The 27,659-nt window shown below is 40.7% G+C and overlaps 1 protein-coding gene across 3 annotated transcripts in view; it reads left to right on the plus strand.

Annotated features, from left to right (window-relative positions):
- celf6 (CUGBP Elav-like family member 6) overlaps positions 1–27,659 on the plus strand; it is a 194,949-nt gene that overhangs the window by 133,408 nt on the left and 33,882 nt on the right. For all 3 annotated transcript variants that reach the window (XM_061814633.1, XM_061814635.1, XM_061814634.1), the window contains exons 4-5: positions 5,353–5,481; positions 13,981–14,060. In XM_061814633.1, the coding sequence (XP_061670617.1) occupies positions 5,353–5,481; positions 13,981–14,060 (209 nt within the window). The remainder of the gene's footprint in view (positions 1–5,352; positions 5,482–13,980; positions 14,061–27,659) is intronic.

Genomic DNA, 27,659 nt, shown 5'->3' on the forward strand with positions numbered 1-27,659 from the left:
GATACAAATGCAAATAAATATTTGAACACCTGTTTATCAGCGAGAATTCTGACCCTCAAAGACCAGTGAGGCAGCCTTTAAAACTCCACCTTCACTACATGTATTATCCTGAGTCAGATCCACCTGTGTGAGGTCGTTAGCTGCATAAAGACACCTGTCCACCCCATACAGTCAGTAAGACTCAAACTTGTAACATGGCCGAGACCAAAGAGCTGCCCAAAGACACCAGTGACAAAATTGTACAACTCCGCACCACTGGAAAGGGCTACAGAGAAATTGCCAAGCATCTTGGTGAAAAAAGGTGCACTGTTGGAGCAATCATTAGAAAATGGAAGAAAATAAACATGACGGTAAATCTCAATTGGAGTGAAGCCCCCTTGCAAGATATCACCTCGTGGGGTCTCAGTGATCCTTAGAAAGGTGAGGAATCAGCCCAGGACTACGTGACAGGGCTTGGTCAATGACCTTTGGTAGATGACTGTTGGTAATACACTAAGACGTCATTGTTTGAAATCATGCATGGCACGGAAGGTTCCCCTGCTTGAACCAGCACATGTCAGGCTTGTCTTAAGTTTGCCAATGACCATTTGGATACAGAGGAGTCATGGGAGAAAGTTTTGCGGTCAGATGAGACCAAAATTGAACTTTTTGGTCATAATTCCACCACCTGTGTTTCTAAGAAGATAAATGATGAGTTCCATCCCAAGAACACCATCCCTACTGTAAAGCATGGGGGTGGTAGCATTATGCTTTGGGGGTGCTTTTCTTCACATGGGACAGGACGACTGCACTGTATTAAGGAGAGGATGACTGCAGCCATGTATTGTGAGATTTTGGGGAACAACCTCTTTCCCTCAGTCAGAGCATTTAAGATGGGTCGTGGCTGTGTCTTTCAACATGACAATGACCTGAAACACACAGCCAGGAAAACCAAGGAGTGGCTCTGTAAGAAGCATATCAAGGTTTTGGCATGGCCTGGCCAGTCTCCAGACCTAAACTCAATAGAAAATCTTTGGAGGGAGCTGAAACTCTGTGTTTCTCAGCGATAGCCCTGAAACCTGTCTGATCTAGAAAAGATCTGTGTGGAGGAGTGGGCCAAAATCCCTCCTGCAGTGTGTGCAAACCTGGTGAACAATTACAGGAAACGTTTAACCTCTGTAATTGCAAACAAAGGCTACTGTACCAAATAATGACATTGGTTTTCTCAGGTGTTCAAATACCTATTTGCAGCTGTATCACACAAATAAATGAAAAAAAAAAAAATCATACATTGTGTTTTCTGGATTTTTCTTTTTAGATTATCTCTCTCACAGTGGACATGCATTTACGATGAAAATTTCACGCCCCTCCATGATTTCTAAGTAGGAGAACTTGCAATATAGCAGGGTGTTCAAATACTTATTTTCTTCACTGTAATATACAGTATATATATATATATATATATATATATATATATATATATATATATATGTTAGAGAAACCATTTTGTATGGGACAATTATTAATGTAAAAACACGTTTTTGAAAATAATACTCATACCTTTTTGAAATATTTTGACAGGACAATGGGGAAACTAATCATTTTGGCCATTAACAGTTAAAATAAATGTGTGTAATTTATCAATATACGGTATATATATATATAATTTTAAAACATTAAATAATTTTGTTAATATGTCTGCCTTGAAACATTAATATTATACAGTAATTTGTCAATTAACTATAAATAACTTTGTGTGTAATTTCTTAAATTTAGAGCAAATAAAACTAATTAAAATGACTACATTTGAAAAATTACATATTTAAAATGAATCAAATATGAATCAAACATTAAAAATGAATGTGTGGGGATTGATGTCAGCTGGGTTCTGCTCCTACTCTCTCCTGACCGTGAACAGAATAAGAAGTAGAACATGGATGGACAGATATTATTTCATCGTTACTGCTTTTGAAAATGAAAATCAATGTTTGGAAAAAAAAAAACAGTATATGGTATTTAATAGTTTTTGAGATAGGTATACCCACACGGAAAAACAAACAATGGAACCATATTCCATATTTAAAAAAAAAAAAAACAGCGAGACACTAGGATTACCGCAGCAGCAGATCCAAGGCTTATTGATTATGCCGATACTCATTTGTGTAGCTAAGCAGGTAGCACGTGTCTCATTTGAACTTTACAGAGATGGAACAGGATCCGATTTTCACTGCGCAAAAGGAGAGGACCCGAAGTGCTTTATTTTTTGACCAGATGCATCTAATGGGGCCCGGCAGGTACAGGAGGCGTCACATCTGTCGAGGCCCGGGTGATGCTCTCACAATCCTCACCTCTCCACTACCTCCACCACACCTCGGTGCTCCATACCAGTCAAATGACTCATGTGGAAGATCAACAGTGTCATTGCCAATAAAGTCCTCTTCCTCTCGCTGCCACTTTCTATCAGTGCCGGCGACGGGCTCTTGCTTGTAACCATTTTACATCACAACAAATGGGTGAATTAGGGATGAATAATTTAAAAGATGTAAAAGAAAATTAATTCTCTGTCTATAGCAGGAGCAGAGATTGGGAAGATTAAGTTTCCAACTTTTGAAAATGATTGTGGAGTTTTGTTTTGGGTTTGTTTTTTTTTTTTTGCACTTGAAAAGAACACAATTATTAACCAGAAGGATTGGAGTTTAAAAAGTGTTTGCTTTCTGAGAACAGGATAAAGATTCTGCATCAATGTGCCTGCGAAGATTCAAATTCCTACAAAAAGCAAATTGACCGAGAAAGCCATCACGTCAGAATGGGGACAGGACCCAAGAGCAGTCGGCGCCTGAAAGGTTGTGAAGAACAGTTTATTGAAAAGGGTATGTTCGTCGATTATCCTTGAGGTGTGCTTGCGGGTTAGTAGGAATTCACGTGGCGATCAACATGGAGGAAACACGGAGGTCAAAGACAGACACGGAGGTCAGAAAGGAGATGAGGAAAAGTGCATCTTACGTGGAGAATGGTAGAACTGCTGGAATACTCTGGCGAGAGTTTCCAGGATCTGGCAGGCTTTTCTGCCGGTGGTAACGAGGGCTGATTGGTGACAGGTACGGCGCCGAGGAAGGTGTAGGAAAGAGAGAGAAAGAGAGAGGGCAAAATAGCACAAGGCGACACTCAGGTTCCAACCATGGTATTGCAGGGTGGCTCGTGACAAATGTGTTTCCAAAGCAGTTTGATAGACTTGGTGCTGCTCATAATTATCCAAAATATGCAAGAACTTTAGTCATTATCGCCGCTTAGCCCCCTACAAATTCCAATATTCTCAGTGTTATATCATTTCTTGTGCTCCACTTGACTCGTCTTATTTCACGTTGCCAAAAAGTTTTGCAATCAGAGAGATGAGCATTTTGAATGTGTAAATATACAGTAGTAGTAGTCCACATCTTAACGTGGGATTTATCTCGACGTTATCACGCTGATGATAGGCAAAGACCTTTAAAAAGTGACTTCCGCAGCGAATGCCTCACAGATAATGTCTCTTTGGTTATTGGCGAGACGAGAAAAAGTAAGAAAATGGTCAGCGTTCCAATTGATCTAACAGAACACCAACTCAGAATGAATTAGATGAATCAATTCAGTAGAAAAGTGAAGGCCAAATATTGAGTCATTGTTGATTATCATACACTAGCTTTAGATGACTGCACCTCTTCTACAAAATAACAACATTGAACAGATTCTCCCAAATTTACAATGAATGCCCTTTTCAAGAAATTTTGAAAAAAAATGAAAAGCAGGAGTTAAAGGAAGCTCAGAGCTGAACCCAACAGTTGCCAAATATGATAAAAATAGACCACTGTACTGAATGAATGTACGCAAACGTGTTGACTTTACCAGCCTGTGAAACTTCATTCGATTCATTTTTCTATTATTATTAAAGCTATAGATGGTTTTTCAACATTTTAACAACAAGCATATTTATTCCTTGGTTCAAAAATACCTTGGAACAAGCTTTCTTCAATTTTCTCTTGATTTCCTGCATTGTTTCTGCATCAGCCCACCGAGAGAGCCCACAAATTGGGTCGTCCGCTAGTGGCCACCGTTCTCCGAGCACCAGTTCATGTCTTTACGTACTGATAACCCGATCAGACGTATTTCTCTTTTAATAACATTTTAAAGATAATTCTGAACACATATTAATGAATCGTTTAATCATCCCAAGCACTATAAACTACCGCCCTTCGATTGGCTGGCAACCAGCAGTTGGGATAGGCTCCAGCACTCCCGTGACCCTCGTGAGGATAAGCGGCTAACAAAATGGATGGACTATAAACTACCACTGCCGACAAATTCATGGCCGTATGAGACTAAAGATAGTTCGATAATTACAAAAAAATATGTCTATTTTGACTTCCTGGTTCAATTTCCATGAGAGCCCGTATAGGTACCAAGGCCAATAAATTGCTTGTGTAGTGATCAAATTCTACATGAACTACAACATTCTTCAGAAACTCGCTAATAAATATTGATGAATCTATACATTATAACCATTGCTGCTTACTACTATCAACTGGTGAAGTAAAAGTACACAGCTTGTCTTAATTTCAGTGACGGCTCGTTTAGGTGGCAAACCAATTTGGCCGACTGCTGGTATCTGCTGTGTAGTGAACTTCACGTCAGTTCATGCATCATTACCACATTCCTTGTGTATAAAACATTTAAAAGAGTTTTTGACAAATACTGATTAATTACTGAATAATACATATTTCTAGCCACTCACTAGCTGTCCTGACTAGTTTAGCGCCTGGAGATAATATTAAAATATTTTCCAATAAACGTTTTTGTTTGCCTCCGAATTGACCTGGAACAACCTGTCCTCTCTTTCTTGACATCCTGTTTCAATTTCTGTGACAGCCTTTTAGTTAGTAAACTACTTAGCGGCTCTGCTTGTAGTTCCACTTTATCTCATTGTCTATAGCAACCAAAGACAACAACGATTGTTCATTGTGGGCAAATATTTAAATAAATAAGTTTATTTCGCCCATCTCTGGCTACCACCAGTCCTGACTAGTTAGGGGACTAGTGAAAAATAAATACACAAGTAAACGCAGCGAGTAAGGGAATGTTTGGTTTGCAAACAGATATATGAAACAGACGCCGTGTCTTTCTTTGCTTTGCCTGCACAGCACATCGGACTTGACTGTGATAGCCTCGACTAGCTTAGAGGTTTGCCAGTATGGCACCACTGTTGGCTTTGCATGGCTGATTTCCGCTAAAAAGCTGAAGTGGGGAGGCAGAGGGGTGGAGTTGCACTAGCCCCTCTTGGCTCAGCAGAATGCTACCATCAGCTGTTGTTTTTTTTTTTCCCCCTCTCTTCCGATCCAGAAGACAGGAAGCTGTTTGTGGGGATGCTCGGCAAGCAGCAGAGCGAGGATGACGTCCGGCGGCTCTTCGAGACCTTCGGCCAGATCGAGGAGTGCACCGTCCTGCGGGGTCCTGATGGGGCCAGTAAGGGTCAGGACACAAACACGCGCACACACACGCACACACGCACACACACACACACACACACACACACACACACACACAGGCAGAGTCCCTCAGTCTCTTGTCACTCCTTTTGTGTGTCCAGCCTCATTTCAGCCGCTTCAGCTCGACCGTCCTTGAGGCAGCACAAGTCCCCCCTTGCACCCTCGTTGTTTTGGTGCCCCGAGACTTCCATCTTTTTCCACACTACTCTGTTCATAGTCATGTCTTCCTTCTTCTGTACCAGTTCAACTCCCTCCTCTCACACCTGCTATCTCAAACAAGGGGTGTTTGTTCCCAGCATGGCCATCTTATCCTCACCAGAGTCTATCAAAAATTCCAGTCCAGATTATATATTAAAAAAAAACACAAAAAATAGCTAGGGATGGAGTTTAGTCACACTGATGCTCAATAAACCAGGAAACACCGTCATGTCTTAATATCAGGGGTGTTGAATGTTTTAAAATATTTACCTTTTTTAACTAAACAGACTAACACTGTGATTTGGTTCTGTGTGCTGTGCAACACTAATTATGCACACAGCATTATGTAAATTGAACTTCCCCTTGAGGAATCACTGTATAATGAATATGATAAATTAATTAAATGAAAATGAAATAAATAAAACATAGCCTACGTCCCTTGTTTCTATATTGGTGACATGACATTTTTTTCAGGATTTATGAGGGGGTCAGTGGCCCTGGAGCTACCTAAATATGCCGACCAGAGTATATGCCAGGTACCCTAATGCGGACTACGCATTTTCTACCTCTTCAAAGTACCAATTTTGAAATAGCTATTGAAAAACCTTTGCAATATTATGATCGTATATATTCAGCAACCGAGTTTGGTTGAGTTATGGAGAACGTTTTTTGAATTTCAATGCTAATTTTCATTTTCAACAGACAGAATGGTTACCCCACCCCATTAAAACTAAATTTACAAGCTGAAATTGTACTCACAATCAATTCTTAAATTTCCCCATAGTCAATTAGGTAAAACTCAAAAGATGAAGTATTTGGAACCCTTTAAAACTTGTCACACCAAAGATAACTGAACTACCAGTGGAAGGGGTTTGATTGGGAGGTGTCCATCTTGAAGAGGACATGTGTGTCAGAAAACCAGCGGGAGATAATGCATGCGTCCTCTAGTTAAATCAATGAGAAAGGCTCTCTCGTATTGAACCACAATCGTTTTAGCGTCTACATCACATATTCTCACTGTTAATCCCACATTTTTTTTCTCCCTTGTGTTGCCCCTACATTCGTCCACTCCCAGCCCCTCCCAAACCGCTCTCCTCCACTTTTTTTTACCCCCCCCCGCCCTCCCTTTCTTACTTCCTGTCTGCTCAGATGCCTCGGGGGTGATTGACAGCACATAAAATGAAATCGGGCCGGCGCCGCCGTGTTCGACAGGAGCTATACCGTCATTCCTTTCGCTCCTCCTCTCTCGCTATGTGCGCCATATGTTTCCTCTAGTGACATTCGTTTCTCACTCGTCACCTCCGTCTTGGGCTTTCTTTTTTTCTTCCATCGCACTTCACTGCGACAAAAAGGAATATCAGCCGTACAGTGGATCCTCTAAATGTCGAATTCCCCAAAGCCATACAAGAGCATTTTTGGGGAAAACATCCCTCCAAAGTCCTTTTTTGTAATTTAGCTGTAGCATGCAAACAAAAGTGTTCAACATGTGATGGCTGCTCAGTAAATTATGGCTTGATAATATTTAAAAAAAAATAAAATTCAGTTTGGGATGCCATCACGCAAGGGTACCGGTGATAGCTAAGAGAATAAAGTATGACAAGTAGAGGGGGTTGGTGGGGGTTGGGTGTGCAACTGGAAAGCGTTGGCCTCATAGTTCTGAGGATCCAATCTCAGCCCTCCCTGTGTGGAGTTTGCATGTTCTCCCCGTGCCTGTGTGGCTTTACCCCGGGCAGTCCGGTTTCCTCCCACATCCCAAAAATATGCAACATTAATTGGACACTCTAAATTGCCCCTAGGTGTGATTGTGAGTGCGGCTGTTTGTCTCTATGTGCCCTGCGATTGGCTGGCAACCAGTTCAGGGTGTACCCCCACCTCCTGCCCGTTGACAGTGGGTATAGGCTCCAGCACTCCAGCGACCCTTGTGAGGATAAGCGGTTAAAAAAATGGATGGATATATATATATATATATATATATATATATATATATATATATATATATATATATATATATATATATATATATAAATATTTATATATCTTACTAATACTGACTGGACCAACAGGATGTCAGTGAGTGTCCTAAAATGGCACAAGGCAGAAAGATAAGATAAAATAAGGTGCTACATGCATCGTTTCTGTCCTGTCCACTCTGTAAAATGTATTTATTTGTGAAAAATGGAATGTGCAGTCAATACAGTCTCAATACACTAATTTGATAAGTATATTTTGCTTTTTCTTCAGCTTCTTATTGATGGCATGATAGCAAAGTACAGCTGATGGCACATTGGATAAGTGCAAAAGTAGTTAGGAAAGTAAAATCTGGCTAAAGTGGCAAGAAAGCGACACCATTAATAAAGGAAAAACTGAATTACACTGCAAAGTCGCAACTTTAATATTGTCACTGTCTCTCAGCTCATTAAGCAGGCGAGACATTTTCAGATGGCTGCTTGATTTTTTTTCTGATGGGTATCACCGGACACCATGTCTAGTTATTCAACACTGTGAAAACTAAGTACAAATGGATACAACATTAGTTTCAAGGGCTTGAGAAAATACTGTGAACCATACATCAGTCTTTTTATAAGCAAAAAGAAAATTAGCTTTTTCTTCCTGCTAAGGGAGCTAATCTGAAATTCTTGACGTAGCTCAGTGTTTCCTCTTAGTAGCTTTGGTCTGTCCTGGATATCGTCTTTAGATTCAGAAGTTATGTTTCTCGGCTTTGCGTGTCCCCTGATTTTGTGACACTGCCTTAAAAGCATTGTGACTTGGAGACATAGCATTTGCAAATATCCATATTTCTGACAGGAATTCTCATTTCAGAAAATACTGTGTGCAGCTTTTGAGGCTGAAGACAAAACATCAACTTGTGTCCCATCGTGTTACTTACCGCACAACAGTCCCATGCAGTTATTATAAACACAATTTATTTTACCCAGCAACAGGCTCCAGATGAGTCTTGTGGAATTCAAATGAGGCTGACCCTGAAATTGACTGCGCTATCTACTCCGCGATGCAGGCCCAACTGCCATGTTGATGTAAATGTGTGCTACTCGAAAGCCTTTCAGCGCCGCCCTCGCCACCCAATAGAAAGGCCAAGAAGTTTCACACCCTCCCCACCACATCGCTTCTCCAAACTACTTTCAGCGCTTGCTGCCAGAATTGAATAGAGCCCCGAGTTGTCAGGAATAATAGAGCGATGGCTTTTAGCTCTATAATTAAGTTGTGTTATAAATGTCACCCATCCAGCCGGATGGAATTCATGCATACATATTACTACCCGGGGAATTCAAAAGGCAATGCGGCGAGATCCCCTTACTTGAAAGCAATACAATCTCTCTCCTCGCCGCTTTCGCCCCGACTCATTCGGAGATGTCAAAGCAAAAAAAAAAAAAAAAAACTCAAGACACGTGCTATAATTCATAAGGTTGCGGCACTTCTATTTAATTGCAGATGTTTTGGCACCACGTTAGCCTTTCTTTCTGGGCTGCACATTGCGAAAAAAGTCAAAGTGAGTGGATGTTTGACATGACAATGAAGCCTCAGAACATGAGTTGGGAACCTTTTTTGGTACAACGAGGGCCAAATTAGATTTACGAAGAAATATGATTTAGGAAGGGCAGCACATCTGCACCGCCTTCAAAGGGGTCCAGACCAAAATCACATTTTAAGCCCTCCCTGATGATGTTTGCATAGTCTCCTGTTGCATCCTACATTTTAGACTATCCATATATAGAAGTGTGAATATACTGTAGATGTGAACGATTGTTTGTCTTTATGTTCCCTACAATTGGGTTGCGACCAGACTAAGGTGTTTCCCGACTCGAACGCAAAGTCAGCTGGGATAAGCTCCACCTCGACCACGAACCGGATGAGTAGAAGCAAATAAAAAGGATGGTTGAATGTCAAACATGTAAAATGTAATCAACTGCTAATAAATCATAAAACACTTAAGCATAATACGATAAACATATATAAAAATAGCCTTTGATCACAAGTGACCAGGATACAGCAGTTTAGGAGCGAGCAACTAATGTTAGAAGCTCATGTATTTGTAGTAGTCGCAACTAAGCACTTTTTTATGTCAAAAGGCAAAAAAATGGGATCAAACATGGATTGTGTTATTGGACAAATCTAATAATAATAATAATAATAATAATAATAAAAAGAATAGTTGGGCCGTGTGCTCCAGATCCTGACTGGGATTGTGGATCTCTTTTTGGCTAAACAACCAAACTTTACCTTGCTCTACAAAACCAAAGGTTCCTCGAAAGAAAGATTGAACTTCATAATTTTTTCCTTCAAAAGGTCAAATTTATTTGTTCTTTCAAAGGCAGACTTCAAGTCCCCGACGTTTTTCAGTCAGACAAATGAAGACCCTTCCTGCCTCGAATCCCCCAAGGGTTGTTCAAGTGAAGTAAAAAGCAAGAGGGACACAATCAAAGTGTTCTTTGACGTTTGCAGTTCCCCTCTGTAGATCTATTCAGCTTTCAGGACATTTGACACAACAACAAAACACATGTGGCCTTTTACAGCTCACTTCAATGTCTCCACACAAACAGTTTACGCTGCTTTTGTAGTGGATGGAAACCCTCAGGTGAAAGTGGATTTTGTCTTCTATTGATTGGGAAGAGTGCAAGAGTCCTCGTGTTCTGATTTGAAAAGTTACCTACAAAGTCAGAAAAATAACCGACTCCAAAGTTGATCGCAGTATATTCTGGGGATGTTGGCCTACTTCATATTTAATTGTATCTGTCCACCCATCTATTCATCTGTTCATCCATTTTCTTGAGCCCTTACTCTCATTAGGGTCACAGGTGACCTGCAGCCCAACCCAGCCAACTTTGGAGAAGAGGCGGGATAAACTCTGGACTGGCCACCAACCAGTCACAGGACATATACAAACAACTATTCATACTCATATTCACACCAATGGATAATTTGAAGTCTGTGATTAACCCTACATAGATGTTTTTTTGGAACGCGGGAGGAAAACTGAGCACCCGCAGTTAACACAAATCCAAATATTGGTTAGTTAGGCATGGGGAGACCATCGAAACGCCACACATGGATGTTCTGTCAAAGATTCAAACCCGGATCTCTACGCTGTGAAGCAAGTGTGCTCGTGTATATCGTGTATTTTTTCCTTCTTTTTTGGGTTCATTGTCGCTTTAGGCATATTGTTCTGAGCAGCTATGACAGAGATGACAACATTGGCATAAATTGCATTTGAGGGTTTACGGTTATCATTGCCTTTGTTCATCTTTGTTCTGCTTCTGTGGGGGCATAAAAAAGAGGAAAAAGACTCAGTAAACCCTTTAGATGCTCACTGAGCTGACATCTCGCAACATTTGCTTCTGTCGTGTTGACGTTACATACAGTACAAGGCAGTGTGACTGGATTTCGCTTTTTTTTTTAATTTTGGCTTTTTTGATAGTCACAGCTAGCCATTTTCATTATTGGTCATTTCTGTATCCATTTTCTACACTACTTACCTTCATTTGGGTTGTAGGTTAGCTGGAGTCTCTCCAAGTTGATTTTGGGCGAGAGGGGGGAATACACTATTACAGCTACTGTAAACGCAGCCACACACATATATACATTACATATAGATAACCAGCCATTCACACGCCCATTCACACATTCCCACCTATGGACAATTTGGAATCTTCAACAACCCTACCGCGCATGTTTTTTTTTTTTTTTTTAATGTGGGAGGACCTGAACAATGTGAACTCCAAACAGGAAGGAGTCCAGATTCCAAATCCCAACCTCAGAGTTGTGAGGCCGATGTGCTAACCACTTGCACACCGCTCATCCATTATTGACTATTTATCAAGCTATTTAGTTATTAACAGCACAGGATTTTTGCTTTCTGTGTGTGTGTGTACACAAATATAAAGCATGCTCTCAAGGTCGATCTGATAATCAATTAATGCAAATACCCCCGAAATACAGTCAAAGTCAAAGGGCCCCTGCCAAAACCTGCTTAAAATTACCAGCAGATTAAGGGCGAAACGATTTCAAATCCGAATCCCGACATCTCCAGGGTGCTCGGCTCAAGAAGCGTGTGCCCAATTCCGTTAACACTGCTGTTGCTCAATTAATGAAAAGAAGCTGAATAAATCCGTAAGGTTGTTAATTATATAGCCTTCTAAAGTTAAAACATGAGCGACCTGAGGCCAAGGATAAAAATAGGATAGAACAGAGTAGTCAATGATGGTAAAAGCTGATTAATTCAATATAGTTTCCAAATGAACTACCATTCACTTCCTTTTTATCACACCCCATGTTTTAGTAGTGTAGTGTTGTGTCTTTCTGTGGTTCAGGACAGAATGCGAGAGAGTGGGTGAAGGAGCAGAAGTGATGCCTCACTTAGTGATGCTTAAGTATTGTTACTGCTTTTATTTTGATAGGTTGCACCTCGCTGTTCTCATTCTCATTTGCATTCTTACTCGAGTTGATTTGATAAAATTCTTACAAGACACACTTAACGCTGATATTGGTGTCATGCAACGCTAATCCATACATCCAAATGAAGTGCAGGCCGGTTTAGTTTTCGGGGTTTGTTTTTTACTTCGTGGCTTGACTGTCACTTGAAAACAGTGACGCTTCAACAAATCTGCCTTCCAAGTCATGGGCGTAAAACTGGAACTAAATCTTCTTCTTCAAATGAACACTTTCAAGTAGTAAAGTGTCTGAAACGTCCAAATAGGTGCAATGTCCCGTCTGTAATGTTAAAACCAAAAGGTAAGCGGAGCTGCACTAATTTTTGTTGAACGCACAGATTAGAGTGTTCTAACAACGTTAGCTTTTGATGAGAATTCGTCAAGGCTCCGTTAATTTGTCGGACCGATGGCTGGGTGGGTATTAGTATTTGGGGATGTATCCATGTACGGCATACACAGAGTGTAGTGTATCACATGCTACGACCAGAAGTAAAATGAAAATACAAATGTTTTTATTGGGCGGCACGGTGGCGCAGCTGTAAAGCATTGGCCTCACAGTTCTTAGGACTGGCGTTCAAATTCTGGCCCTGCCTGTGCAGAGTTTGCATGTTCTCCCAGTGCCTGCATAGATTTTCTCCGGCCTCTCTGGTTTCCTCCCACATTCCAAAAACATGCAACATTAATTGGACACTCTAAATTGCCGCAGGTGTGATTAGGAGTGCGGCTGTTTGTCTCTATGTGCCCTACTATTGGCTGGCAACCACTTCAGGGTGTACCCCGCCTCCTGACTGTTGACAGCTGGGTTAGGCTCCAGTACTCCCGTGACCCTTATGAGGATAAGCGGCTAAGAAAATGGATGGATGGATGTTTATATTGACATCATCTCCCTACATGATTTTTTTTTTTTTTTTGCACCATCACAGATCACCATGGTCAGTAGTACAAAGATCGGCATCCAGTTTACTGTACAGTCACGTGAGAAGTAAATTGTGCAATAAATCCTGATCCTTCAGGTACTTTTGATAGACACAAAGTACTGAAAACTGTTTTCCATTATGAAGAGTGCCTAGTACATCTTCCGTGAACATTGCCTGGACGGTTAATAAAAGTTTTATACTGGAGGCAGTTTGGACTCTCAGACAAACTATTCCAAATACAATTGATCTCAATGGGAATATTGCAGGATTAAAAGTCGACAAAACTTTTGGCAACACTTGATCTTGTGGATAGCAAATCTAAACTTCTGACGTGCATTAATATTATCCACTTGAATCACTTTTAATGTCGTTTGAAACGTTAATCCAGCAAATCTCCACGACGCTGCTGCTGACGTTTACTTCTCTTGTGTTCTGGCCAACTTCTCATGTTGACTCTTCCTTCCTGAGCCTTAACCACATAACAGATTTAAGATGATTTCACCGTCCTTGGAGGCGAAAAAAAAAAAAAAACATCCCTCCCCAGATTGTCTCCTACACCACCGCCAACGTCTTAAATTTGAAGCGAGCGCAGATTCCGTCGGATAGGCCGATTATAAGACCGCACTATTGTCGTGCTAATCTCCTTTATGAGTGACTGCACACAAATCACAATGTGTAAATATTAAACAGATTAATATTCACAAACAAGTCTGTGGAATTAGCACTGCTGGGGCGAGGGACGGGATGTTCCACGCTGCTAATGCCTTTAGTGACAATCACAACACACAAGTGACCAGAATATATTTATAGATCAGATAACATGAAGACAATAACTGGTGATTTTTATTTATTTTTTTACTTGACAAATCCAAGGCCATCTGCCTGATGTTGTTTTGGCTTTCTTTGTGTGTGTGTTTGCAGGCTGTGCCTTTGTCAAATTCTCCAGCCACACAGAAGCACAGGCTGCCATCAACAGCTTGCACGGTGGACAGACCATGCCTGTAAGTAATGCACTCTCCCAACAGCATTAGCATTAATATAGGTGCTTATTCCTTAATGGTTCGATGACAAGGAATGTCCTGTTTTTCTCCATTCTCGACAACATGGGTCTCTTTACAGACCCATACTAATATGACTATATTGCAATTCTGGTTGAATACTTCAACAAACAGTAACACGTTTATGAAGTTGGTTCGGTCACCTCCAGAGGGGAAAAAAAATTTAATCTAATTTTGGTTAGAAATAACAAAATTATCATTTATTTAAAAAAATGTCCACATGCCTGTGTGGGTTTTCTCCGGACACTCCAATTTCCTCCCATATCCTAAAAACATGAATTAATTGGAGGCTCTAAATCACCCATGGGTGTGACTGTGAGTACGACTGGTTATTTGTCCCCATGTGCCCGATTGACTGACAACCATTCCAGGGTATACCCCGCCTCCTGCCCAACAGTAGCCAGTATAGGCTCCAGCATTCCAGCGACCCTTGTGAGGATAGACCCCCCAGTTAATAGATAGATGGAAATCCAGCAATATTCATTTTCTTTCAATTTAGACACATCCTATGTTATAAATCATTGTCATTCTGTTGTATATTTGATTAGATTACACTAGTCAACCACACTTCTTTTTTTTTTAGCATTGGGACATTTCTGATGTCCTGAATCTAAACGTCAAATTGGACCTGCTCTATCAGGTTCATATTTAGGCGGCATGATGAACAACTGGTTAGCACATCTGCCTCACAGTTCTCAGCTCCCAGGTTCAAATGCAGCCTCGCCGATGTGGAATTTGTTTGTTTTCCCCGTGCCTGTGTTGGTTTTCTATCAGTACTCCGGTATCTTCCCACATCCCAAAAACATGCGTGGTAGGTTAATTGAGGACTCTAAACCCTTGGGTAAGAATTTGAGTGTGAATGATTGTTTGTTTATATGTGACCAGCAATTGGCTGGTGACCAGTTCAGGGTGTACATTGCCTCTCTCCCAGAGTCAGCTGGAATAGGCTCCAGCACATCTGCAACCCAAGAGAGGATAAGTGGTATGGGAAATGAATAATTGAATGAAAGGTTCTTGTTTACATGTACAGGTATTTTACAGCTGTTTAGCCAACTCGGTTACCTCAATCCCAGATATAGAAGTGCCCGTCTGGGAAATCACAGACTCTGCTTCCTCAAGGGAAATGTGTTGGTGGAATTGAGCATGTCTTCCTACTATTCTTCCCATCGTCTCACAACATCGAGAGTCAAGGTCACCAGTGTCCCATCCCCACGATACAGTGTTGATGGTACACTGCTTACCCCTCCTGAGACACCGAACAGTAGACCAGAATGTCCTCGAAGCCGTCCACAAGTCTTTCTCCATGGCCTCACCGAACCCCTCCCATGCCCGAGTTTTTGCTTCAGCTACCACCAAAGCTGTGCTCAGCTTGGCCAGCCGAGACCCATCAGCTGCCTCAGGAATCCTACAAGGCAAAAAGACCAGATATGATTCCTTCTTCAGCTTGAGCGGGTCCTTATCGCTATGTCCACCACCTGTTCCGTTGCTTGCCACCACAACAGCCACATCTCAGCCTCCTCCCAATGGAGGCATGGAACCCAACTCAGACTTATTTTCTCCCACCTTCCCCAAGACGTGTGTATAGTTCTGCGGGACGGGGACTTCAAACTCAGTTGAGAGCTCTGCCTTTCTTTTCAGCCAAGTGCCCAAGACATGTGGTCGCAAGTCCGATGACATGACCACTAAGTCATTCATTGAAATGTAGCCTAGGCTGTCATGGTGCACGTGTGGCCACCCTTATGCTTGAGCATGGTGTTCATTATGGACAAGTCATGATGACTACAGAATTCCAGTTCTGATCATGGCGGTAGCGTTTTTCCAAATCATACGCTTCCAGGTCTGACTGCCATTGCCCACGTGAGCATGGAAGTCTTACAGCAGATGATGAAGACCTCCGCATGAGGACTCTTCAGCACACCATACAAAGACTCCAAAAAGGGTGGGTACTCTGAACTACTCTTTGGAGCATTGGCACAAACAAGAGTCAGTGCCGAGGCTACTCCCTCGTTCACCAAGGTGAGCTCCAATATACAGGCGCCAAGCCAGAGAGCAATAAGTATACCCATGTCTGCTTGGCAGCTCTCACTGTGGGCAAAAATAGACAATTTACCAAAATAAAAAAAAAAATGTGACTTTGTGAAATTAGCATCATTCTTTATAAGAATGTTTCCTAAAATTCTGATTTATAGATTATTAAAGCCAAAGATGAGTTGAAGATATCAATTGTTGAAAAAAAAAACAAAAAAAACATGGAAATGGCAAATACTCATTGATATCACAAAAGAAAAAGAAAATTATTATAGTCTTACGACTTGTTTCCTTTCTGGCCAAAGGATCAATAAATTTGGCCACAATACAAATAATTTACAAGTTAATTGTATAAGTTTCACAACCATAATCGTTGTTCAACAGAACAATCAGGTCCCAAAACCAAGATCAGCTTACTGTCTTTTAAATGACATTTGATCTATGATGGAAAAAATATCATCAAAATGAGAAAAACAAACAAAAAAGTACAGCATTTTTGAGCCAATGTGGCGCTCTCTAGGACTGTTCCAAACATATAAAACTTTAATGTAGCCCGAATTAAACTCTCACCTGCTATTAGGGTGGTTTATATCGTGAGCACAGCTCAGCTTTCCTCCAGACGGCTATGGTATGAGTCCTGAGGGAATATTGTGGTATGTGTGTTCACTTTGATTGTGAAGGGAGACAAATCGAGAACTAGAGGTGGGTCAGTCCCCTTGGCGGCGGGCCACTCCTGGTGGCTTGCCGTACAAAATTGCTCTTGGCAAGTAGTGGTCGCATCCATCAGACATAAAGTGACCCAGCCCAGCAGAGAGGACGTGAATGAAAAATCTAGTAGTATAAATCAAGAGTTTTGGGATAATTCCAGGCCGTCTTTCGTCATTACATTAAAACATACTAAACATTTTTTTTATTTTTTTTGTGAAGCACTACCCGAAACTGATTGCAAAGCGGAGTGGGAACCTGATCAGACAATGATGGCGTGTTGTGTAATCTACATTGTTTGATTTTAGTAATAGTATTTTGGTCTAATGATGAAGTGTTCTTTGGTATTTCTGTAAAAAAAAAACGTTTTCCAGTTTGGATAATATTGCAACCATAGCGGCATTCAAATAATCACACCGATCTCTTCGTTGAGAGGCCTGAAATTCTGGATTTGTGAAAACAGAGGGATGTAGTTAAAGATGAAAAAGAAATTAAAAAAAATTAGCACTTAAATGTGTCTGTTTCTCTAGAAAATTCATTTTACAATAACTTAAAATAAATTACATGGTCATGGCACAATTGTCTTACAGATTATAGCAACTTCACAAGGTTGACCACCTCGTGAACTGGACAAGTATCTTGTTGAGGTTAGTGTGGTTCAGTCCCGACAAAACTAAAACACCTACGCTAATCTCTTCTGTGATGAGCACCATCCAATCAAAATTGGATTGTTGAAAATAGGGTAATGCAATCTCAGAAGGATAAAGACCTATAAGGAAATGATTCCCTATGTTTAAAGTTAATATTGTTGACAGAGACTGCTGTATACTTTTAGTGTAGGGACCTAAAATATACAATCCACAGACATTTTGAACTGTTACCACACAGACAAAAAATCCCGAAAGTCAGCATTACCCTTCTAACAGTGCACTGCGCCTTTCTTTTTTTTTTTTATACTCGATCTGTTCTTTCTGCATCTATACAATCTAGCTTCTCAGCAAACACATCGGGCTTTCTATTCGGGTCTAACAGAAGATATGATGACTATGCACACACCACATGCATCCTTAAATGTGTCCCTGGGAGACATTGTGCTGCAAATGTCTTATACGGGATGTTATTTACGAGTAACGGTTCATTCAGCGGTCAAAGAACGACCCAGAGGCTAATGTGAAATGGTTCTTACATAATTCATGCAAATGACAAGGAAGAGACTTTGATCGGAGGGAAGTTGAAGGAGACGTATTGGGAGAAATGTATGGATGTATATTGTGGTCGCTCTCACAAAAACTTGCACAAAAGGCAATACAATCAAACAATCTAAAAAAAAATATGCATAAATGACCCTCAGTCTTAACTGCTTCAAATTATAGGAATATATCACATTTTTAGGGCTGCTGTGTTTATGGAATCTTGAGTGCCAAGTGATGTTCATGTCAGTCCGCCCCCGAACTGAATATGCGGCTTAACCTTTAGTAGAATTTCCCCTTTAATTGTCACGAGGGCTTGTTCATCTACGAAGTGTAAAGTGGGATAATGTCGTGTGTGTGGGAGGCACAAGAAAATATTGAACATGCAGGTATGTTGAGTTGTCTCTTATCACAAGGAGACTTTTCTCAATGTGAATTTATGACACGGTTATAAACTATTTATCATTTTAATACACGTTAGTGACACAGTGCCCTGAGTTACTCAGAGACTACTTTGCGTGTGTTGCGAAGAACCATGACACCTGTGGGTTCTATTTTCATGACTAGGTCAAACCCAGCGCTGAGCTTGGCGTAATTCTACGGGGAGTCGGTTTAGACAAGGGTGCTTGCAATTTCGTAGAAGAATGCAGGCGCCGTAATAAAAAAAACGTAACTGTCAGGGCCTCGTGGGCATGAACACAGCCGACATTATTTGCCACCCACCAAAGCGGCTTCTTTCATTCATTCCCTTTAAGAACCAGAAGCTGCCATCTCACGGCAGTTAATTATGAATCCGATATGCTTGCAACTCACTCAAACAAGATTGTATAATTATAAGAGAAACACTCTGTGCTGACTCGGGCATTGTTACTTGGCCGGTGTGGCAAAAGACAACGTGATTAAATACATTATGAGCTGGTGACTGCAGGTGACTTAAATATGTCCGCGGACCTCATGAATCTTGTATGCCCAATCAATGGCTAGTTTACACGTGTCGTCGCGCTTGTTCATCCGGGTACTTGACCGCTATTGTTGCAGACAAGCACTCAGCTGTACATTGTCATTATGCCAGATTTTTGTTGCGTCTACGGATGTGGAAATCGCGGAAACAGAGACATTGAGAAGCGATTTTCCGTGTTCCAAAGATTAGATTGCATGAAGGAGAAGATACAATGGAGTTATCGAAAAAACGGCAACAAAAGTGGCTTGCAAATATATGATGTGCAGATATGAATGAAGCTCGAATCCACAAGGCAAATGGTTATTTGAAAGTCTGTTCTGATCATTTTCTAAGCAATAAGCATGTGTATTTCTAGTTTTCGGATATTCTACTTCAGGGAAGTCTTTCAGATCCTTTGAAAGTATGTCGTTGTGGAGAGTATAAGGATCGATATCTTCACAGTTTGATCTTCTGTACATATCTAGCTTTGCCGACATCATTGAGTGAATTAAAGTAGGCAGAAAACAGCCGCCGCTCGCTGCTTACACATGGGTCTTTGGACGTTGCCATGGTGATGTCATCTGCAATGCCGAGCATATCTGTAGAAATGGTGGCGTCATGTGATTGGAACCCAAGAACTGTCCATGTTCTCCAAACTTCCATAAAGCTGCCTGCTGCCCAGTAGGATGATTTGAAAAATAAAAATGGCTTAATAATGAGCATAGTAATAATAATGTAATCAATGAATACATTTTTACAATGGTTCAGTGGGTTTGATTTCAGCTCTTCACAGATTTATTTATTTCTGAATGAAATACACCTGTTCCACACCACATGTTCGCAGAGAGCGTCTATCTGTCTGCTTGAACAAATTTACCAACACTTGACTTAGACATGGTCCCAGTCTGAGAGGAGGCAGGCTAAACCTGATTTTGGTAACTTGGTGGACCGACTTGTATATCTGTGATAGTCTGGGCATCACCACAACCAATTTCAATCCTGTCCAATCAAAGCTGCTTCTTTCATCCCCTTTAAAAGCATCTTTAATAGTCTCACATGGTGAATGTCATCGCTCCGAAAGAGGAATCAACGATCTGTACATAACTGGATCATAATCATTATCATTACACCCTTTATAAATACAGAATGAGCTGGTGAAAAAAAAACTTGCTTTTGAAGTATGTTCTGACTGATATAATACATATTACATACTAAACTACACTGATGTATAACCCCTCCAATAATTCCTCAGCCATGCAGCATCTGCACTTGAGTTGAGGTAACCTTGCAAGAGCACGAGATCACACCTCAAACTACACCCCATTATAGAAACCCATAAACAATAAATAGAACCCACCATCCATTTAGATATAGTATGCGGAAAGGTAATAGTCTTCACACAGGATGCAGCATGAATGGAGAAATGGCTCGCAACAGGACCATCACAGCTGAATTATGGGTTCAGTTTAGCCAATTTAAGGCAGCGTACATGAAATATTTAAAACTCTTATCAAGGGAGGTTTCAAGGCAGCAACTAGACGGCAGAGTTAACAAGTATGTCAATAACACTGACAAGTACTCTGCGGAGTTAAGATGGATCTGCAAAACAACATCAGATTATGAAGGCAGCCTAACTAAACAATTTTTCCAATATTTTAGCCTGGCTGTTATGAATCTATTAGGCCTTCATAATAGTGTCAGATGTGCCGTTTGTCAGTGTGCCACCATCTTTGGCAGCTATATTACACTGTTATTATAAAGCAAAGAGACAACAGTAGAAGTGGGCATTCCAGTACAATAGATATCCTTTTGGTGTGTTTTTTTTTTTTTTTTGAGGTTTTAACAGCAAATACATTGTAGTAGGAAGTGTGAAGTTTGATATTGTATTTTGTTAACTTTAACAAAATACACTGCGCTGCACTGGTTGCTGTTTATTTGGGAACTGGAAAATGGGGCCACCAGAACCGGAAGATGGCGTCTAACGGCAGTTAATTATGAATCCGATATGCTTCCGACTTGCTCAAACAACACTGTGTCAGTATAAGAAATGATGCACGGCAGGACACACACACACACCCACACCCACAAAATCTCTGGGAAACACTCACACTTCACACACTTCACTGATGTGCTGCGATAAATATTTACGGATGCTTCCTGGCAGCCGTGAAACTCGATGTGATTTACACTTCTTTTTGATGCAGCCCCATTTTTGCATTACATCGAAGGAGTGAAGGAGAGAAATAAGTCGAACTTTTTACACAATTTCCCTGCAGAGGCGTTTATATTGAGGTAAACCACGTGGAGGAAATCTAAAAACCGACGACAAAAGCATCAAATAATGATCATACTGATTTCAATTGCTTTGATTTGCTGATGATCAATATTGCCGATGTCTGATGAAAATCTTCTGTTGCCACTGAATTTGGTTCATTGTGTATTCTGTTGAAAGTAACCATTCATTCATTCAATCATCTTCCAAACTGCTAATCTTTACTGAGGTCATGGATGGGGTGGACCCCATTCTCTCTGTATGAGAGGCGGGGTACACCCTGAACTGAAAAAAACAAAGAACCAATCACACCTATGAGCAATTTACTTTTCAATGAACCTACCTTGCATGTTTTTGAGATGGGGGTATCTGGGGAAAACCCATGCAGCCAGGGGGAGAAATTCAAAGGCTGGATTTAAACCCGTCTCCTCACCAATATGAGCCACACGTGCTTGCCAGTCAAAAAGTATCTTCGTTGGAGGTACAGAAGTATGGAAAATGAATTACTGAATTTTCGCAAAACACATGACATAGATGCTTATGTTGTAAAATTATGTGGCGGGTCACATCTGGCCCCTGGGCCTAGATTTTTGACAATGTCCATCCATCCATTTTCTTGACCGCTTATGCTCACAAGGGTCACAGGGAGTGCTGGAGCCTATCCCAGCTATCAACAGGCAGGAGCCGGGGTGCACCCCGAACTGGTTGCCAGCCAATCGATTTTGAGAATGATAGAGGTATATTTGCCCTAAACCGAGTTGGACTGGTGCATGCTGCTCAAACTCAAGTGGCTAAGTAAACCGTAAACCTATCAATTGCGTTGTTTTTAATGGGAAATACTGTATCATTGCAACCCTTTGACATCTTCAACAATGTGTTAACATCGTCTATTTACTTTGATATATCTTTCTTCTTCAATTTGAGAGAAAAAAATGCATCCATCAGAGGCAGTTATTAGCACATTTAGACATTCTTGTAAACACAGTTTAAAAGATTAATGTTACATGCATAATACGCACAGATGGGTGTGAAAAGATTGCTTTCTGGTACTAAAAATGAAACGTAGCAACATTAGTGGTCCTGTTTTAGCAAATACTTTTTTTAATATTTCTGAAAAATCTTAAATGATACATTTAACATAGTTGCTCCTCATGACAATTTTTTTTCTCATCTCATCTCATCACATTTGTTGATACTTTTCATGAATTTAGTATAACTTACTTGGCCATCCACTACCAACAGAAGGATCAAAATCAGTGGACGGCCTATTTCTTACAGGCTTTGTGACCGTTCCGTCGTTCATCTGCAGCCTTAGCAACAGTTACATTATCTTGAGCAATTGAGCCGCTTTGAGCTCTGCTGCAGATGAACTGTCCACAGCAACAAATGAATGCCCAAAGAGACCTTGGGCTGATCACCAGTAACCATCCAAAAAGTTGACGAATACTCTTAATGTACTAAACTTTCGCCTCTATCCCTACGCCTGTTATCCTGCCCCAAATCCAACCTCCTCCTGGATTAATGGGCAAGGTGGCTATTAGCACCCGACACTATTGAAGGGTGCTGCCGTTAATTTGGATGATATGGCTGCCACATGTCGTCAACAACTTTCTAGGGGGAGGCAGGATTCGGTGTCTTGCTGCCAGCTGGGAGGTTTGCATGAAAACTGAACAAATCTCTTAATATGCTCACACCAAAACAATACAGCCTGAAAGATGTTGATGTAGGTAGAAAAGTACCCACAATGTGAAAGTACCGGTACTGTAAACAGATGTAAAGATACTATGGAAAATACTCCTGTAAAAGTACTCTTTCAATTCCTTAAGTAAATTAAAACATCCAAACTCTAAAATGTTGTTAAAAAAAAGTAAATACAGGGAGTCCTCGGTCTACGACAGAGATCCGTTCCTACAGTCGCGACTTAACTCGAATTTCGACTGAAGTTGTATTCGACCATTAAATCCAGAATTTACATCAAAGTACTTTTTATAAAAAGCAAATACTGTACATTGAAATAAACAAGATTTACTTAGCATTACTGCTGAGAGGTGGATGGAGAACAAGATGGGGAGGATGTGGTTAGCTTTTGCGAAGGAACCTGGTCCTCAATCCTCTCCATCTCAACAAGTATCAAAGAACCTCGTTTTGTGATCATTGTATCCGACATGGGAACAGAACCCTTCACGTGCGCTAAAAAATTGACTTTGTCTTTAATAATTGTCACCACGATCGACCGACTGAAGCCTTGGTGGTGTTGGTGTCTCTCCTTTCTCCAATCTTTTTATGATCTTGAGCTTCGTTTCCATGGTAATGGATTTTCTTTTGGCAGCAGAAGCATTGCTAAAAGACACAGCTTTCTCCTTTGGGCGATAAAGTCTAAAAAGGAGGGCGAAAAATGTGAAGATACACCTGGTGATCAAACATGTACAAGCATTAGCCAGATAAAAAGGCGGATGGGGGACGGGCGTTATAAAGTTGAAATGTCTTAGGTCGAAACCGTTTTGACCCGAGGACTCCCTGTAGTCATATTTTCAAATATATAAACTGCCTGTTTTAATTTTTAGTACAAAAAGAAAAAAAAAACCTTTCCTGCACACAAAATAGTTTAATTTGCTTATTTTAGTACTGTACGTCGTGGTTGTACTCAGAAGAAAAATCAAATCACTGGACACAGCCTTGCTGCGAGTTCAATTCAGAGTGACTCACAATCAGGACTGAATTGCTATGTCCTACATGAGCAAAACAAAATTAGCTAAATTAGCTAATGTTAACAAAAAACAAATACCACTATATAAAAAGTATTTGTTATTTTCTGAGAATTTTTCAAATCCAGAAATTGTGTTTTCTGAACATTTGCCACTTATCATTCTTGTATGTTGTAGGCCTCGGATACAGAAGCTCTTGCTTCTCCAAATGTGCTAGTTAATGCTCCCTGGTTCATGTTCCTTTTTTTCCCGCCTTTAAAGACCCCAAGATCTTTTTTTACAAGTTCTCATCATCCCTGGAGGTTTTAAAAAAGTAACAAGCCCATTCTGACAAAGTAGGGAGGAGAACATGGGTCTGTCTTCAAATGTAGGTAGTAAAGGTAAAATGCCACCAAAACAATAAATACTCAAGTGAAGAACTGATAACTTAAAAAATCTACATCACTCTAATAATGGAGTATTTGTACTTAGTTACGTTCTACCGCTGCCAAAATTATGTTCAGGTTTTCATTGCCATATTCTGCATACTGCACGTGCTTCCTGAACTCCAAAGACAGACAATCTCAGTAGAGTTGCGCTAAAGAGACACGTGTGGCGGAACTTCAAAATAGAATGTGCTAAGGGTAAGACAGGCAGCGAGTAAATTGTCACCATTGTCATGTCGACTGTCACTGCACGGCTGACAGGCCCCGTGGAGACTCAGCGGCGTTGGCAGCGACAAGAGTTTACAGGTGTGCGTGATAGTTTACTTGTGGATTAATGAGAGATAAGACCGAGCCAGAGAACATTGTTATGGTATCGTGTAGTGGATCAAACACCGCGGCAAGGTGTTGTGGAATCTCAAGCTGTGACATGCTGCATAAGGTTTTGGATGTCCTTAGTCCAAATGGAGAAACACGAACACGCACTTTTACACGGAAGCAACATTGTGATTGGAGTCAATCCCAGACATTGTTTCATGGGCCATTTTCTTGGCAGCTGTGTTGTCTTGTGTACTTTGGACAAATTTCATCCGGTGATCGGGAGGGGAAACTCCACCAAGGGTTAAATTCATTATTTATTGGGGGCGTTGGAGAAAGAAAGTACCGTGATAATATGGTCAGCATGCCTGGTTCTTGTGTTTCTCAAACTTTATGGAGCCTAGGTATATATATTTCACATGAGAACATTTCATGACAAACGGCCATAAAAATGTCACAAAACGTGCTGTATTTAAAACCATGATTGATTAACAGGTTAATTGTACCTTTCACCAGAAAAGCATGCAATTTTTCTGCCAATCACTATATGTGACTGGTATATGTATAGATGAACAAAGATGCATTATTTGTAATTTTTTTTTTTTTTATGGACCAGTTTATTGAAATTGTGTAATGTTCGTCACACCTGATTACGCACGCAAAACTAGCTATAATAGGCCCCAACTCACCCACAGACCCTATTAAAGACAAGCAAATTGGAAAAATAGATGGGTAAGATTCACTGGAGAATGATTCCAAACAAAATTTCTGAGTTGGATTTTTATGTCGATTAAAACTAAAATTGCCATCCTGATTTCAAAATTGGATAGGTTTTTTTCAAGTCCGTCAGTTTTTGTCTCCACAGTTTACGCTCCAGATTAGCAAAATCCCAATGATTGCCTGCAGTAAGACTTGCCATCTGATTACGATTGGACTCATCTCCAGCTATTTGGCAACTTGTTTGTGCAGTCACAATTGAGAGGTGTGAGCAGCTCCCAATAGGTCACAATTATCAATACCTGCAAACAGAAAGCTAGCACAGCAGGAATTAAAAGGATTTGTGCTGGCTTTTCTCTTAACCTTGTAACCATGTACATACCATTGTAAGTTCTATTTTGTTTTTTTGCAGGTTTTATTAAAATTGCAAAGCTTGTAACTATTCCATCCTAGGGTTTTAGTCACATAATTAGGTATTTCCTTTGTTTTGCTACTCTCACGCTTTGTTCAAATACTTGACGTGAGAGAAGAACTGACATCAGTTTGGATTCTGCAGCCAAAAAATGTGCTAAAAACAGCTGTCAGACCTAACTCAACACAAATTTTGTTCCCCAGTGTAACCACTCTCTGAATGTTCTGAAAAACTGTTTCCAGGCCATTGTCATATTGGTTTATTTATGCTGCCCAGAGGCATCACGATTGCAGACATCTGTGAGATTGAAGCTCAACTTTACACCAACTCCTTTGGCCATCAGAGGCATAGTAGTAGAGTTGAGGCTTGATACTTTCACATAATTAGGTGACCGTCGACGTCATAGGTACACATAGTTAGACATAATGAAGAAGCCCAATAAAAATAAGGGAACATAAAACGTCAATTAAATAAAAATGATATGGGAATTGTTAAAGTGAATAGCCAGTCTAGAATAGGTGTGTCGTAAGTATGGATTTGAAGAGGGTTAATAAGGTTAGGTGGAAGTGAGTTCCAAACATATGCGGCAAATTATTGGAAAAGAAAGACTAAGAAAGGAGGAAGTTACTGGTGGGTCTGTTTTGAGTTTTGCATAAAAAAATGACGTATGGGAATTACAGAAAACTGATGAATACAGATGGGAGCAAATGGAGTCCGGTGACATGTCAAGCAGGGACAATTGGGCTTTGGAGTTACCTTCCTATCGATAGATTAGGGGTGTGTTGTCTGTAGATTTGTCTTGAATTAAGCAGTCTTTGTCATGGTGATGAAGATGATGACTCTAAATGTCCTTTTGTGTAGTAAATTCCTTTTTTTTTTCTAGAGGTTGACGACCTTTGCAGTGCAGGCGTGAACCAGGGTGCAGAGGTGGGGAAAGATACAAATCTGTTTTTTAATAGTGCAAGTGTGTGGAGGAGATGGAGATTATTGTTGTAGTGAGTAAGTAGTTCATTGGGGATGTCGAGTGAGTGTGTTGGGGGGGCTACTGATAAGATTAATGTTCTTGATTTGGTGAAAAGAGATGGCATGGGGGAGGTTGATTTTGGAAAAGGTTTCATTTTTAGTAAAAGTTACAGGATTACCATGTGGTCTGAAACGGCAAGTGAATCAAATTGAATTTACTTGTAATGATACTGGAGCAGCATACCAGATCTAGGATGTATCGTTTGCAGTGAGTGGGACAGTAAATTAATTGCTATAGACCATGGTTACTAAAACAAGAAAATAACTCACGAGTAATTGTTTTTGTTAGAGATGGAGTATAGTCAGGGTCTTGCAGCCCTGTGTTGTATTGAGTCCAATTCTGACTTTAGAAATTGTCACTCAACTTCCCACAGCCAGGACCATGTTGACATCCTTAGACAGAAAACTAGTTCCAACTGAGCCAATAGTGCATTTGTAGAGACCATGGTTCTCAGGATTACTAGATATATTCCTCCAATGATTCCTGTATGGCGGTACGGTGGATCAGCTGGAAAGCGTTGACCTCATAGTTCTGAGGTCCCGAATTCAACCCCAGACCCGCCTGTGTGGAGTGTGCATGTTCTCCCTGTGCCTGCGTGGATTTTCTCCTGGCAATCCGGATTCCTCCCACATCCCAAAAACATGCAACATTAATTGGACGCTCTAAACTGATCCTAGGTGTGCTTGTGAGTGGTGTTGTTTCTCTCAATGCGCCCTGCATTTGGCTGGCAACCAGTCCAGGGTGCACGGCCTGCGACCCTTGTGAGGATAAGCGGCTAAGAAAATGGAAGGATGGATGATTCCTGTATC

Source organism: Syngnathoides biaculeatus, chromosome 3 (assembly GCF_019802595.1).
Source record: "Syngnathoides biaculeatus isolate LvHL_M chromosome 3, ASM1980259v1, whole genome shotgun sequence".
NCBI classification, from domain to species: Eukaryota; Metazoa; Chordata; class Actinopteri; order Syngnathiformes; family Syngnathidae; genus Syngnathoides; species Syngnathoides biaculeatus.